At 37.7% G+C, this 16,307-nt stretch overlaps 1 protein-coding gene across 1 annotated transcript in view; it reads right to left on the bottom strand.

Moving 5' to 3' along the window:
• Positions 1 to 9,119, bottom strand: part of LOC131668062 (serine/threonine-protein kinase 32A) — a 49,475-nt gene extending 40,356 nt beyond the window's left edge. The window contains exons 1-2 of the mRNA XM_058941898.1: positions 9,016 to 9,119; positions 950 to 1,129 (exon numbers count right to left, since the gene is read on the bottom strand). Coding sequence (XP_058797881.1) covers positions 950 to 998 — 49 coding nt within the window. The 5' untranslated portion in view covers positions 999 to 1,129; positions 9,016 to 9,119. The remainder of the gene's footprint in view (positions 1 to 949; positions 1,130 to 9,015) is intronic.
• Between the last annotated feature and the right edge of the window lie 7,188 nt (positions 9,120 to 16,307).

The following is a 16,307-nucleotide window of genomic DNA, read 5'->3' on the forward strand; positions in this document are numbered from 1 at the left end:
GTTTCATCGGTTAACGTCCAAATTAAGTTTCTTGTCTCTGTGACTTTGCCTGGCCTTAGTCAAGATTTGTTTTCAATTACGATTCGCTTGAGTAGTTGCAACTGCATGCTTAAAGAAGACGCTGCAGCAATTGATTTCCCCGATGAGCCGTGCGCTTTCGTATGCATATCTTGGTTATTCCATGCCAGTAGAGCGGAAAGGTCACATGGAAATCCTTATTAGATGGGAAACCGTCTTTCACGTAATGATATTAAGGCCATTTTTCCTGCCCTCGATAATAATTAAGGCATTGAACTTTAGAAATTGTAATAAGCTTCAATGAAAGCAATGAAAAAGTTGGTAGTTTCGAAATATTAAGCAGAGGGGAATATAAATTTTTTTCGCGAAGATCAAATGTAAGCCCATATTTGAGCAACTTGATTAAGATGAAGTTTTGTACATTTATCAAATATTGCTGTGAAATAAGGAAAAGTAGGGTAGATCAACGAAGGCTTTTGGTGTCAAACTTGAAGGACCTATTTCCATCGTAATACGTTTGCTAGTCAAGCATAACAGATCTGCAAAGAATAAACGACGTACGTCTTAAGTCACAATCAAAAAGTTGAATTCACATAAAGTTTTATATTGAGTCAATGCGTAGGAATTGTAAATACTTGTAACAATGGTACATCTGTTAACTGCATATTTACCTAGCAAAGGTATTCCTACCGCATTCAGTTTTTCGAGCTGAAAATAATAGTGCGCTACATAGAAAAATCAATGAAATAGTAAACGAAGGACTTGTGAGCAAACAAGTGTCACGTAATTTATGTACGATACTTTTTATTTTGCTCACAATGAGAAGCAAATATGTTTAGTCCGAAAGTGCGAAAACAAAGTCTTGTTTCAGCAAGAAGGCTACCGATAGTAACTGCCTGAAAGTAGCGCTAAATGAATTGTAAAATAGAACCTTCCTCGCCCGGGCTGGGCAGAGTTCTTGCTGATTGATTGGCGCCCATGCTGGCTGCTGAGCGGTTGCTCACTGATGCCTCTTGGCTTTGCAGCGGCAGCTCGACAAGCGTCGCCGCGGCATTCCACTGGACTCGCGACGCCGCGCCGCAGTCCTTGGTGGCATATCCACGCTTGCGACCTGCAAAGCAAAAGACCAAAAACGATCGATCAACCGTCGGGTCACGGCAACAGAAACATTCGTTCGTCGATCCACTTCAATATTTTGTCACTGCGATCGTAATTATTATTATTATCGTCATATCGAGACCAATTTTTAAATGTAATTCCGAAATGGTAGAAAACTGTACATCAGTAACGATGATTAAATTTAACAAGCGCTGAATTTAATGACTTCGGATATATGTTATCTTGTCTTTTTTAAAATTAAAATAATTTGGCAAATAATTATGAAAATTAATCAAACATATTTCTGATACGATGTAGTGCAGTAATTTGGAAATCAATGTATGTTAATAGTAGACAGTTACATTTATGCCGATACCCTACTCATGTAGTAAGAAAATGCTGAATAAAAGGCCACACTAATTCGTAGATATTGGGAATTTATTTGAAACGAACATCTTTGAACGAGATGTAGCTTAGGTTCCTAAATAGTTAATTGGGATTTTGACCAAATACGCTAAGCCTAAACAAAAAAGGATTTCAATCACGCAGCTAAGCTTACCAGCTAGTTAATCGTCAGCTGCATTGCTGGAGCCATTATTGATAATAATAAATAGGTCACTCTTCATATTTCTTCGTTATTTTAAGTCTCCATAATCTATCTCTTTATCGATACGTATCTACGGAAATTTACTTGAATTGTCATATAATGTAGAGCTATAGCTACCGCGCGTGCGTGCCAAATGTCCTTCGATGTATTTAATAGCTTCATTTGAGAAAGTAATTTTAATGATACGTTTACTTTAATAGCTCGTTGGTACATCAAGTATAGCTTATTATTCTTGTTTTTTGATCAAGCTTTTTAATTTCTTTGTGAAAGTTCAACTGGAGACTTCAATTCACATATTTTAGCAATAATTTTTCGTTATTGAGTGAAGTCCAAATAAATTATTTCTTTTAGCTTGGAATTAAGACTCTTGAAATTCATAAGAGAATTATGTAATTTGGTGAATTCGTCACGTTATATAATTCGCAGCTCTGAGTTTGAACTTACGGCGCTATTTGAGCTTAAGTTTATAAGCCGCTCTTTGCATTGATGAGATCTACGTGACTTGAGTAGCATATGTATAACTGTTAGAACTCGTTGAAAATCACTTGTAAACCCTTAACATATTTTACTAATTTAGAGGATTTCAAAACTTGAAGTGCTTTACTAATTTAAAGGGCTCCGAAGTGTCAAAAATTTTTCAAATAAAACTTTTTACTCTGTGATTTTCGAAAATACAATGAATACAATAGTAAGTCGATGAAAACAAAAATAACGAAAAAAACAAGGACAATTGTCCTTGCTACATGCCGATGCACTTCAATATGAAGCTTAGCCATATTGTATAATAGAAATGACATGCATGCGCGACCTATTGTAGTTTTCAATAGAGAATGGCCAAATTGAGGTGGTCTCTGGCAGGGGCTTAGTTATCGATACCGTTTACGATGAATATAAAACGCCATCAGTATAAATATACAATTTAGAAATCGAGTTTACCCAGAAAACTTGCAAATCCAAACTGAACGCGAGTGACGTTATTCAGGAAGCTTGCATCAGCGAATGAAAATGAACATAGCGTATTTTCAATGTCCTCGCTCGCGCGCTTAATTTGATTATTTTAAGTAATTGATGAAGCCGGGTACAATTGAACGATAATTAGATTGAATGTCAACAGTGGCTAAACGTTCGCCAAATCGATTGCGCAAACGTTGTTATTAAAGAAAACAATCAAAGCCGTTAAAAGCACCAATTTACATAAGGGAATTTATCGCTTAACTGATGGCATTTTGATAGAGGGAACATCACCCACGTTCGAAACACCCTGCCACAGGCTATTTTGAGCGTCATCAGTATTAAAAGCATTACGAAGACAGTGAATACAAGTGGAAAGTTGGTAGGAGTAAAGTGCGCTCGGGTCTTATTAGAGGAAAATGCCAAATCCAACTAGCGTGGAACGGCGAAGCATTTCGTCGCGTGCTAGTGAAGATAATGAGCGTGCTGAGTGCTGCTGCCGCCTTACCTTCGCTTTGGCCTCTCTCTCTCTCTCTCTCTCTCTCTCTCTCGCTCGCTCGCTGCCTCTGATCTGATCCGTTCGTTACGCATGCCCACCAGCTCATCGATCAACCCTGCCTTTTAGCGCATGATAATTTATGTCGTACAGAAACTCGCGTCCCCTTTTCGCGTTAATGCATGCACCTCGCAATTCAATTTCAACTGTTAACTCACCTACCTCGCTGCTTTAATGGTCTTTCTCTTACATTTTATTGCTTGCTAACATTATAATTTAACGCTGGATATTAGACTTGACCTCATGTGTTATTAATTTTGCTGTTTTTATTCGTAATACGAGCTAATTCAGTTACGCATTTCTAGCTTTTTTATACCTCGTATCCGTCAACCTGCTAAACACCTCTATTTTCTGCATTTTTTATTTTGCTAACTTTCGTATTTTAAATAGATTGCACGGCTTATCAAGAAATTGTCACTTTCAAATCATACATTTTGAAATCAGATATGTTCTTCATGTATGTAATGACATCGTTCTATTACCATAAATTTCGTAATTAATTTTCAATAGTCTTGTCACTTTAATTATTGAAAATGAATCCAGATGTACACTAAAGAGGTACATTAAACAAATCAATTATGCGAAAGATATATTTAAATGTGATTGATGAAATAGTACATTTAGTTGTAAAAAATAACATGTGAATGACAGATTAAGCATGAAGTAAACAAACCCTTAATGACGGACAATTGATGAATAAAGTACAGCGGCTTAGGTATACATAACAAGTCCTTGTGTAAGCGTAATCGATCGAGCGTGCTGAAACATTAATCCTATTCTGTGAAGGAAATAACGCAAACGGATGTTGGTTACAGTTCCTGACAGATTTATTATTTTTTTTCATAATCATTTATGAATTCCCGAATAAACTTACAGCACTTACTCGGTCCGATAATGTGCTTTTTTTATTATTAGTACAACAACCAAAATTGTACACTTTTACAAGGTTATAATATTACATGTGTTAAAATGTACGTCGTCTTTTTGTTCACCGTTATAGTATAAGTATGAAAGTAAAATCTTCTTTTATTAAGTGGGCCATTATAATTAAGAACTTACATAGCATAATGACACTGTTGCGTAACAAGAAAATCATTAATCTCGAATGTTCCGTTATTATTAAAAACGAACACTGAACTTCAGAATACTTTGAAGCTCTTTCATTTGTTCACCGGGGCTTAAGTTAAAAAATTGGAAATAAGTGTGGATGTCGAAAAGCTGCGGAGAGTGTGGATGAAAGCCGCATCATAGGGAGGAAGGTAAGCTGTGAACGGGGGAATTCGAGCGAATTAGCATTTAATTTGACTAAATTGAAAGCACCGTAGCGACGTCGTTTTATCTCGCACTCCGTGGAGCCGCCGACAAATCAGGCGAAGGCAGCGTCAAGCGAGGTATAAATAATGAAATCCTCGTTGGAGTCGAACTCGCAAGGGCAGGGGGTGGGCAAGTAAGGCTGTGCAAGTCAACTATAAAATCAGGCAAATTGAATCCCTGGCCGAGGACGAGGGTTGCGCGCTCATAAATAACCGGCTTTCGCGGCCAAAGACGAATACAGAGCGCGATGCCAAAAAATATGCGCGTTTGCTTTTTCAGCGTCGCGACGCGTCGCCGCCACCCTGCCATTTCATGATATCAGCGTTTCTTGGAGCTTGCAGCTGGTGTGCTACTGCGTTGACTCTGTTGGCGGCATTAATGAGCTCTGTTGATGAGTACGCCAGCAAACGGGAAATTCTCCCCGAGGTGCCAGAAATCCCTACTTAACTAGACTGTACTATACCTTCTCTCTTCGTAAGACTTCTCTTCGACGAAGAGAAACGGACAAAGGCACATAAAGCGATGCCGATTACGTTTCGCCGATGAGAGTTAGGCAACGCTTTCAATCTCATTCTCTTATTTACGTAAATTCAAATCAATCGACCGATGTATTTCGTTTATTTTTTTCCTGACGCGCCTGGTAATCAAAAAATAGGCCACCAAGCAGGACAAAAACATGCTCCTGTACAACTACACGTATTTCCCTTTCAGCGACCATTAAAATGGAAACATGGATATCGTATCAATTTTGGTCAGATAAAATATAATTTTTTCCTCCAATTTCTATTTAAATAAAAAATATTTTCATATAACTTTTGTTCAAACTTTAATAAAATGAATAAAATTTCATTTCATCAATGTATAACATTCGGAAAACATACAATGAAAATCAAAATTCATTTTTTTTCCAAAAAATGAGGATTGTTTTAAATTATAAAAATCATTTAATATTACATATTAATTATAAAACTACTACTTATTCAACTATTTCCCACGTATAAATCTCGTAAAAAGCTGCATAAAACATTTGCAGTTATTGTACCTTTCGTTTTATCCGTAGTTCTATACGTATGGCAAGATAACAGTTACACAACAGCAAAGGAAACTTACAACGTTATATTTTTTTTGCACGAGTCCGTAGAAATACAGTAAATGTAAATAGTATAATAACAATATTGACACATTAGAAGGTCTATACATCAGTGAATATCGTTCAACATATATTAGCAATATAAATGTCAATTTAAAAAACAAGCACAGTTGCTTGCGTAACAAGATAAATATCAAGTCGTGGTTAAACTTTGTTTCACTGCACATGCGGACATAATAAATCTAATTATATCATACAAGCGATAGAATTGTATAGTATCACCTTCTATCATCCTACATTTACTCGTATTAAGCTATCTAACAACTGCAGCTCACCAAACGTTAATATATTGCGACAATTAAGGTAGGCAAACCTTATACAGGATTAGTGTGCACCAATTGGTGTAACTTTTGATTAACAAAGAGTATTTTTTAACACCTGATTGCTCATGCGAAAGCTGTTAAAAACAGTTTTTAAATGAGCTGTCGCATAGCTTTTTTGTAATGCCTAGTTCAAGCTATAGCACTTTCAATGAACCCTCTTTGCTTCGAGTACGCAAAGACAGTAGGGCCAATATGAGACTATTCGTTGAAGGACATTTTTACGTATTTGATTCACGTGTGAAATATTTCTGCACTGGTAGTATGAATACTATGTTATGTATCAAAATTGATTTTTGAAATCGATATTTTAACTTTAATTTTAACAAGAACAACGAATTATAAAAGAAAACATATGATGAAAGTAATTAGGATTTACTTATACCCTAGCAGATTTCTGACGAATATTTTTGATAGAGTCAAAGAAAACAGATCTAATGATGCATCGCAGATATATCTATGACTAGAAATAGTTAGGCAGTTGAAGTGGCTTGACCAAAGGAAACTTTGATGGGCTGACAATTCGGTCGTTTGCGCAACTCAAAATCCAAATAGTTCCATGTTTGTTAATAACCAAAGTTATCATTGTATCCATCTATAAAAGAGCAGGGTGTGCTTTACACCTACACCTATTCTCGAACTTTCATTTGACAAGAAAATTAATTGGCACAAAATATTGTATATTGCATTGGGATTTTCTAACAGTGGTTAGAAGCCAAAATATATAGTCCTCTCAATACTTTACCCTTTGAATAAATATATTTCTTCTGGCTATAAAAAATACATCTCGTTTCTAGAATTTTAGAAAAAACTCTATAACCCATTGCAATTAAAACTCAAACAATGGATATTTCAATATCAAATAAAATTCATTGTATGTCATAATGGTTGACTGGTGTACTTGACAGAAATAAAAAACAAATCTTTGCAAAATGAATAGCAGTTTGGCACTATATATGATTTAGCGTTAGCAAATAATATTAAGTGCTCTGATTATGATCAAACCGGGTAATTAATGGAAATACTTCATGCTCTTATAAAGAGAGCCGGATATATAATACTGCGTATAAATTACATAAAGTAAGCGGCACTTTTAGTATGAATAATGTAAAACTTTTATGAGTTTTCATTTCAGAACTTTGTATACGGTTTTATACCATGAAAGTTTAAATGCCTGTAGTATGATTCATTTGTGCGATATCAGGGAGGCGATAACTACAGAGTTTGCTTTTGGTTTAATTTCTCTGTTCTACGTATAATATTTAACATCTAAACAATGTTTCTTTTTTTGTACTATTCGAATATTAAATTGGTTTACGATATGATATGGTGAAAGTTGCATTCATTGCCTTTTTTACATTCTACATAGGCCGAGTTTTGCATACATGCACAACTAAATATCTGGAACAGTAGCTAGAGCGAATAATAGAAAATTCAATACTGTCACATGTACAGGTGGCGTAATACACAATAGCAGCTGAACATTAAAGAAATTGATCCAGTTTTTTTGTACGGCACGTACATAGCGTATATGTATATATATGCACTCAAGTTTTTCTTGTAGCAAGGTACATTGTTATTTTTACGATGTGATTTGCTCCTCAAATAGAAGCAGAGTCCAGTTAGTTAAACGTTGCTTATGTTCGCGTTAGATCGTAGAGCAATAATGATACTTAAAGACAGTCTAAGTTGTCACACGGATGAGTCAAAGTAATTTTTTGTCCCATGTTTACTCGTCCGACTCGTCAGCATGGTTATGACATCGCAATGAACACGCTGATTTAACTGTCGTTATTCGCGTCGAAAACAACTCACCCCGTTACTAACTCGACTACTCGTAGCTTCCTCCGGAATCTTTCTGGTTACGCCGCTGCTGCACGTAAACAAGGTTACGTTGCCGAATTTTTACTTATTCACGAGCTATTCCTTCCCAAGGGTCGTAGGCGCAGCTTTTGTTGATCGCTTTTTCGTACAACGGCGTTTTAACTTTCCCGAGCATTTTTCAACTCACAAGTTGTCTCAATTTTTTTCTTATTTTCCTTAAATAGCGGCTTGTAAAAGCCAAGAGCATCGTCAGTCGAGCGAATACCACCAAAAATAAGACGCTTGGACCCCTGCATCTTTTGCCAAATTTAATAGAGCTTATGCTATCGTCATTGTGCTAATATAGGATCTGGTATTTAACAACTTCACGAAGAGAAAATATCGGATTATCTGTGCTATCTCTTGCTATCTGTTGCGGAGCTATTCTGATACTAGGTTGTGTTCTGTAACCATCTTCTACGAAGGATTTAATTATTTTAAGTGAAGTAGAAACTTGATTTAAATTTATTCCAATTTGAAATCGAGTCAATAAACTACTATGGAATTCATTTTCCGCAATAGCTTCCGATCAATGACATTTTAAAAAATGCGCTTGATAATCAAATACAATCAAATACAAAGTACGATTATGGTTGTAAACAATGTCGTCCTATTGAGCCGATTGATTGTATTGATTGCTAGATTTAATATTCACAGTGACGCAAGCTTTTAATGAACAGGTCGTTTCAACGCGTACTCAACGTGTTTGAACGATTGCTATCATAATTGAGATCATGAAATATGGATAGCGATGGAACTGAATGAAAGAAATTTGGCAGGAAGCAAGCTCTTTGCAATATGGCTTGAAATTCATGGCATGAAATTGCAATATGTTTTTAAAAAATTTCTGTTGTTGCAGTGCGTGAAGGGACTTAAAGAAGCATGTAATAGAGTAACTAGCGTGCACCGCAAAAACAAGATATATTTGCGAGCAGAAGCAAAAGCTAAAAAAAGGTAGCGATACGTTAACGCACTGAAAACTGATGGATACGGCAACACTGAAGCAAACAGGGACAACAAAAAGCAACGTTAGGAATCGGATAGCAAGAAGCACGAGTGAGAGCCAACAGGTGAGCGGAGAGATTCGAAAATGCATAAATAAAAAGCAGCACAGATGAGAGTCGACAGGCTGACTCACCAGCTGGGGGTAGCGCGTGGCGTGGATATATATGTATATAACGATTGACCGCTGCTGCGCTGCCGGCCACTACTCACTCGCGTAAAGCTCGCGCGGCAACTGCGTAACTCTCGGAGCTTTTTCCAGAGTCGACGGCGTCGGCGGCCGCGGCGCCGGCTACGTGTAGCGTGCCGTATGCTTCCTACACTTCCTCAGTGCGACTGCGCCAACGCCTGATTTCCGCCCCTTTCCCCGGCGCCTCTCCGCCCTCGAGTAACTATCACTCTCGACCGCGCTATCAGCTGTGTGCCCCGGCTATACCTTCCCTCCTCAGCGCCTCGCAAATGACCAGCCTGCGGTCGATTTCATTTTAGCGTCTTTTCACAATTGATTTTCTGCCCACGTCCGATTGCACACGTCCTTGATCCTATCTCACGGTCCACGTGTTTTCGCCCAGCTGCAACTCGCGCGATCGCTCTATTTTTTCAGCTTGCCCGCGCGCCGTTTGTTTTTCTCTCAAGTGCAATCACAACTGCCCTTCTTGCCGCGTAGATCGCGTATTTAAAAGCGAGTTGTAGATGATCTCTCCAAGCGTTATGTCAAGGCGAAAGCTCCGTGGTTATTTATATTTTCGGCATAAAATGTTATTTGCGTATTTCGAGAAGTTGAATGCACTTCGCGTTGGTTTTGCATGAGAGCACAACGCTCTGCCATTGTATTCCGATAACCTGTAATCAGAATGTGATTCTCATAATAAAGTTATGATGCATACATTTAGACGCTGATGACGTCCGTAGGTAGATGCGACTTTGCAAAAAAAAAGTAAATTTAACCTGATATGTATGTATCAAGTACATATACAGGTAGGAACATACAGTACAGTTTTGCAAAACGTTACGACGATGTAGTTCAACATGGAAAAATTCGCTCTGATTCGAAGCATGTAAAGCTCTTTGCTCTGCACTCGGAAAATCAAATTATTACTTTCTGTTCCGCGCAGTATTTGTTTTGCTGATTAAATTCCGAGACTACTCTTATAGTAAAAGCTAATTAAGTTATGCTAATTCGCAAGAACTGGAATTTATTCGGAGTACGATTTTGCCGACTGGTGAAACAAGTCAAATGTGAAAAATTTTTATTTTCAGCGGTTTTTAAGGCTACGGAAATTCTACCTCTATTGTTCCCATCAATAGCGTTTCTAAAATGCAACATATAGCGACGGCAGTTTCGACGGTAAAAGTTTCCGTAAAAGAAAAATACCAAAGTTTCTCTTTATAATATAACGCAAAGCATTTGAACCGTATAAAATTTATAGAACGTATAGAAATCGAGTGTAATGAAAAAATTTGAAAAAACCATGTGAATTTTAATTTGAAAGGATGCGGTTCCGACAGTTAAAGTTGATTAAAAAAACATGAAATGCATATTGTCTGCGCCAGAGCACGCGGTCGCGCGCAACTCTGTCGTGATGAATACTTTCATCTACTCTGTATGTGTGTGCGCGCACACACGTACGTATAATAAAGGTGTGTCTTGCCGCAGTAATGAAAACGTTGGAAATACAGTCCCACGTGAAATTTGGGTTCATCCATAAACTTAACTTACGGCTGACACTTTCGACCTCGAAACTTTGCTACATCTCCAATAGTATGTCCCTGTGAAGTACACTTTTTACGGAAGTTGCCTATGGATTATTGCGAAAACATTGTTTCATTAATTTTTATCAATTTCAATTGTATGAAACCTATCACTTGTAATAACGAAATGGTAATTCTCAATAACTCAACGTTATGTATTCATGAGTATTTTCAACTACATTATCATTTCAAACGTGCCTTGGTGAGAAAGAAAATTATTCTAGATCCACCTCATTCATGAATGATGGAGTTTCAAGATGAGATTTTTACACGTTCTTTCACATACAAGCGCGCTTTCCAAGAAATAACATTAAATATGTATAACAGAGTATATACGAGATGACGACGGAGTAAGCCCCAACGCATCTCGCCTGTATATATTTCTGAGATTCCATAAAATTTGCGTGCATTGCCACATGTATCGTCTACTTCACCTTCTTCGAAAAATCTTGATAAATTCTTTTTAAAATAATGTACTAAAAATTTTGAAATGCCCTTCATGTTTTTCCCTCTTTTCGAAGGTATTTTACTCAATTAATATGTACATTTAAGGAACCATAAAGAAGACATCGTATATTTCTGTACATTTTAAATAGTTTATATTTTGTTACTAACATTTTTCAAATCAGTATAATCTTTGAACCCATGACAGAATCTGAACTTCAAATTTTTATAATAATTTGTAATCCTACTAACCATTCGATCCAAATTACACGGTAAATAAATAGGTACAACAATCTAACATCTCGAAAAATTATAATCAAAATCTTCATAAATTCAATTTATTAAACACCTTTAATTTTTGAACAATAACTATATATTAAGGATTATACAACATCAGTAGCTAAAATTATATTACCTACGAATATTTGAAAGAATAATGAAAGCTTTATCTTTTATCTTATGTGAAGTCTCGTTAAACGTTGATACGTACTACTTGATATTATTACGTAGACCAATGTATTTATGCATGAAACGAAACGAATTCAAAATCACATTACTTTCCTAATCTACGTTTGATATAATTACGTTATATAAATCATACTGAAACTTTAAATTTCAAATATGACATGGAAATGAAGCGGAATAATTTATAATATAATTTCGCTACGATCGATAGAGATGCATTTTGTTTGCAATTCATTAGGTAGTTTGGTATAGGTCTTTATAAATAGTACTTTACGTTTTTATTACACTTGATATGCATCAACGGAAACATTTTATGTGGTAAAACCACTTTTAGATAATAAATTATAGCGATCAATGATAATAAATAACTATATTCATAATTCTTTTTTAACGAAAAAAGATTCCTTTATTACGTAGAATTAAAAAACCGTTATGTTATATACTCGTGCAGTAGAGAAACCGATTTACTGACTTTTTCTATAAAGTGTTTCTTTTGTGCATTAAAATATGGAAACTTGCATGGTTACATACAATCGATAAAAATTGTAATTTATATTGTCGCCAAAACGAAACTTATATACGACAAAATGACCGACAGCAAGTTCATGCTATGTACTCATGTACCTGTAGTTCAAACTAATGAACTTGACGAAGCATGGTGGCCAAACTATATGTTAAAAGCATAAACTTAGTTTTCTGGACAATATCGCATATCATCTCATCAAAACTACATGTCTCCTATTATTTGCGTGTTTTATGCGAAAAGTTAGTAGATTGTTATTCAGCACTATGAACTACGCTTTTTTTCCAACGTAAACATAAAACATTGCAATCCGGAATGTAATTTTCATTTGGGAATAACGAAGATAAGTTACGATGTGGCACTTTATGTATTCGGTTGCTATAGGCAAAGACGCCTTTCCATCTTCATTTACCTTTTCTTCTACTTTTACTATCTGCTGTCAAGAATATGAGATAATTTGAAAGTCCTAGTTTATGGGCTCATCGTGGTAAACGTTTCGAATATCATAAACAGATCAACGTCTATGCTGCCTTGCTTCAGAAATTTATCACTTGCGAGCCATTTATTCCAATCGCGTATGACGTATATATGATGAGCCCATCTCGCATCCGACTGTATGCACGGGGATATATTACAATTTTTATGCGGGCACTTGTACTTTCAATGTATGTAAAATTGATTACGTGTTCGCGCGAGTAAAAATGCGCTCGCCGCTACTAATGTCCTATGGAAACGACGACGACCTCGTGGCGCCGTTTTTACTTCTCTTCTCGTTCGCGTGTGTCCAGCCAACTTACACAGCATCGAGTTACGTGCGCGGTCTATCGGGAATGAACACAAGCACGAAGCACGAGGACCGCGACTTTTCAACATCGATTTTTTACGTTCTCTTTCTGCCCTTTACTTGCCACTTCGATCGTTTTTTTTATCGTCGCTTATTCTTTCGTCTGCGCGAGAAAATAAGTTTTTCCCTCTTGATCGACGATTGTCGTCTCGAAGATGCGACTTGCGGAAGAGAGAGAGAGAGAGAGAGAGAGAGAGAGAGAGAGAGAGAGATCGAAGCAAATCTAATTATTTTCGTCGATTATTTGTCGCTGTAAAAACGCTTTCCGTTCGGACTAAACGATTTTTTATCTGGTTATTCCGTGGCTACGGGTAAGGCAGAATACTTACGGCTCGTCGTCGCGGCACTTTTTTTCTTTGACGGCACAAAAAGCGAAGGATAAAAAGACATCGGGTTAGCTTTTTTGCTTGTCGCTCAATCAGATATGAGCTTCATTCGTCAGCTTCAAGTATATTTTGCTCTCTTAGTTTACTTGTGTGGATGGTTATTTCTTTTCCCTTCGATAAAGAACAGGCTCAAATGACGGAAACAAGCCGTGTGGTATTGTGTCATTTCTCAGAATAAGCAATCAATTTGACCGAAGCTTTCATAGTAGGATCTATTTGCTCTACGATAAGAGCTTATTTTCTTTTTTGGCTGGTCAAATTTATAGTATGTTAAAGTAGCCTATCTGAGGAATGTATTTTCCTTTATTTACGAAGTTGACACGTAACTATTTTAGTAAAGTCGGAATTGCATGTTATATTGCCTGTCGGAACGATGAATTTCATAATAGCTGCTATAATATTCAAAATTATGCGCACATTCGCTACCTTTGCGGTTAATGAGCTCATTAATGAGGTAGAACAACAGCGTACATATTTAGATCTCAAAATAACATAAACATTATCCCATATTTGGCGAAAACTGTATATTCGAGGCATCGGTTGAGCCATGCAACTGAATAATATTATTGGAGAAAGAGAGTGAGAGAGGGCACCAAGATACGCTGACAAGAGAAAGACAACTCGCGGGCATCAATTGAATTCGCGCGGCAAGCGGAGAGAATTATCATCAAGTCTGAACGCTACAGCCAACGCTGCGGCAGCGCGCGTTATCACGCCCCAAAGATCAATCTGCGGAAAATTGGAGCACTCGGGCCTTTGTCAGCACGAAGAGAACTACAAGCGTAATGTAATGAAGGTGCGCGAGAGACGAGGAGATCGGGGCGTCGTCGTCGTCTCTTTGACGCGACGTCGTGTATCGCGTGGCCCGTTGCCGATGCGTCCACGCTCGCGACAACTTATTTATTGGCTCCGACCACGCAGACTTCGATTTGTCGAGCAAGCGAAATGCGGCTCCCCCATCGCGATCGCAACGCGGCCACGAGCAAGGGGAGCTCGTGAAATTTTAGAGCGACCTGTCGTTGTTACGAATGCTCGCTGCTGCTTTACCACTCTTTCGCCATTCGAGCCCTTTCAAAGGGAGCTTTTGCTAACTTTTCCGCCGACTCTCAGCTGATATTGCACAACGGCCGAATCTATGGGTACTCTCGTCGATATAAATAACGACAATGGATTTGTTCGCGCCCATTGATTTTCCGCGATTCGAAGAGCCTCCGCAATAAAATAGTACGTCGTTAGCGCGAGCTTATTACGCATCGAGCGCGCGCTCGCTTCACTCATCATCCTTTGAGACGACTATCGAGAGAAATTCTGTCGATTTATTAGACGGGCCGCTACAGGTCTTGCGTTACGCAGGGCAGAGGGCCGTCGCGCGATTATTGTCGTTGCGCTTCATTCCCCTGCTTGAATTTCGTTCCTCCTCTTTTTCATCGTTCGAGTTACAGTTTACCCTCGCGCTCGCCGCGCTGATTGGCCATAAAAAGCAACGAGATCGCTCGGTCTTTTCAACCTGGCGCGAGGAAAACAAAATCAATATTCCATCGTGGCGCGAAATCGGAGAGCGCCGAGGCAATTGAATAACTCGGCAGCGAGCTAGATATATCCGGTTCTGGTGAAGAGCTCGAGCCTGGCAGCATATTAAAGTTATTGAGCTTGCGCCTGCAGACGAGCCTTGACGCCAAACATCCGAGCTATCTGCTCCTGACATTTCGGTACTTGAGCCAGTCAGCGCGGCGCGCATGTAATCCTCCTGCAGCCTTCGAGCGCTCTTTATGTGCACTCTCGCGCGAGCTGCCCGCCGAGGAAGGCACACATTTCGGCCAAAGTACTCGAATCAATTTTCCGAACGTGAGGATACATAGTCGATGCTCTCCCCCTCGCCGTTCTCCACACAAGCGTCGTTCAGTATTATGATTCGAATGCTCGAGCGATTTTCACTTTTTTTCTGCCTCGCGCCTTTTTCACTTGACACGGAAACAATATCAATTTCGAATCATTGCTCGCGCTTTATTTTCCCTTTTTTTTTATTGATGCTTGTACCAACGTTCGTTAATTACTCAACTTCCATTACTTGTCGAACAATCGTTTGCACTTTGTGTTTTTCATCACGTACAAATTATTTCACACCGTACGACAACTCAAAATTTACAATTTCGACCATTGATCGCGTACATTTTTTACATTTGTGAACCCTCATAAATTATTTTCATCGTTAATTGTAATAACTTATTCGTCATTAATTATACTTTTGGCCTACATGAAAACAACAAAGAAGTGTTAAATAAATTTCTGTAAAATATCGGCTGGTGCTTGAGCGTAGCTCGCAGCTCTGAGGCTAGCTCGAACTTTTAAGTTTCGAAACAATTCAATACATTCTAGTTTATAAATTTTCACTATTTACGCCAAATCTTCAAGTTTCGTAAGCAGTTCAGGTATTCGCATTATACGTTAGGTTATACCCTTCAGAATATTTTACGCAACGTAAATTAAATACTTTAATTTTTAGCTCGGAGAGCTTTAAAGATCAACAATTTGAGCGAGTTCGGGAACAGGGAAGCTCAAGCTTTTCGAGTATTTGCAAAAGCTTAGTACTTAACAACAAAGAATAATCAAACCTTTATTTAAGAATTTAATGTTTTTATTAATAAAATCCTACAGTGATAAAATACTATTGACATGTTCAACAAATAAAAAATCTCTTATACCAAAAATAGATACAAAGGTTTCGTAAAAGTATTTGTTTTTGCAAACTCACGATAATCCGGACTGATTGATGCTCCTCTATTATCTACTCGTTCACGTGCTGTCAGCTACAGCGTCTTAATTTAGCTCTTCTGCATGTGATCCATATACGTAGTACGCTTTCAACAGCTCCGTCTCTAGTTTGATTAGTTTGGAAATGAAACTGACAAACAAAAAGCCATTGTACCAGCGATGAATTATTATTACATTACACTAACTGTTAACACGAATGTATGATATCGACTTTTTTGAGCTGCGTTGCTGCATGAATTTTA

This window comes from Phymastichus coffea, unplaced genomic scaffold (assembly GCF_024137745.1).
Source record: "Phymastichus coffea isolate CEN01 unplaced genomic scaffold, Cenicafe_Pcof_1.1 PCOF00074, whole genome shotgun sequence".
NCBI classification, from domain to species: domain Eukaryota; kingdom Metazoa; phylum Arthropoda; class Insecta; order Hymenoptera; family Eulophidae; genus Phymastichus; species Phymastichus coffea.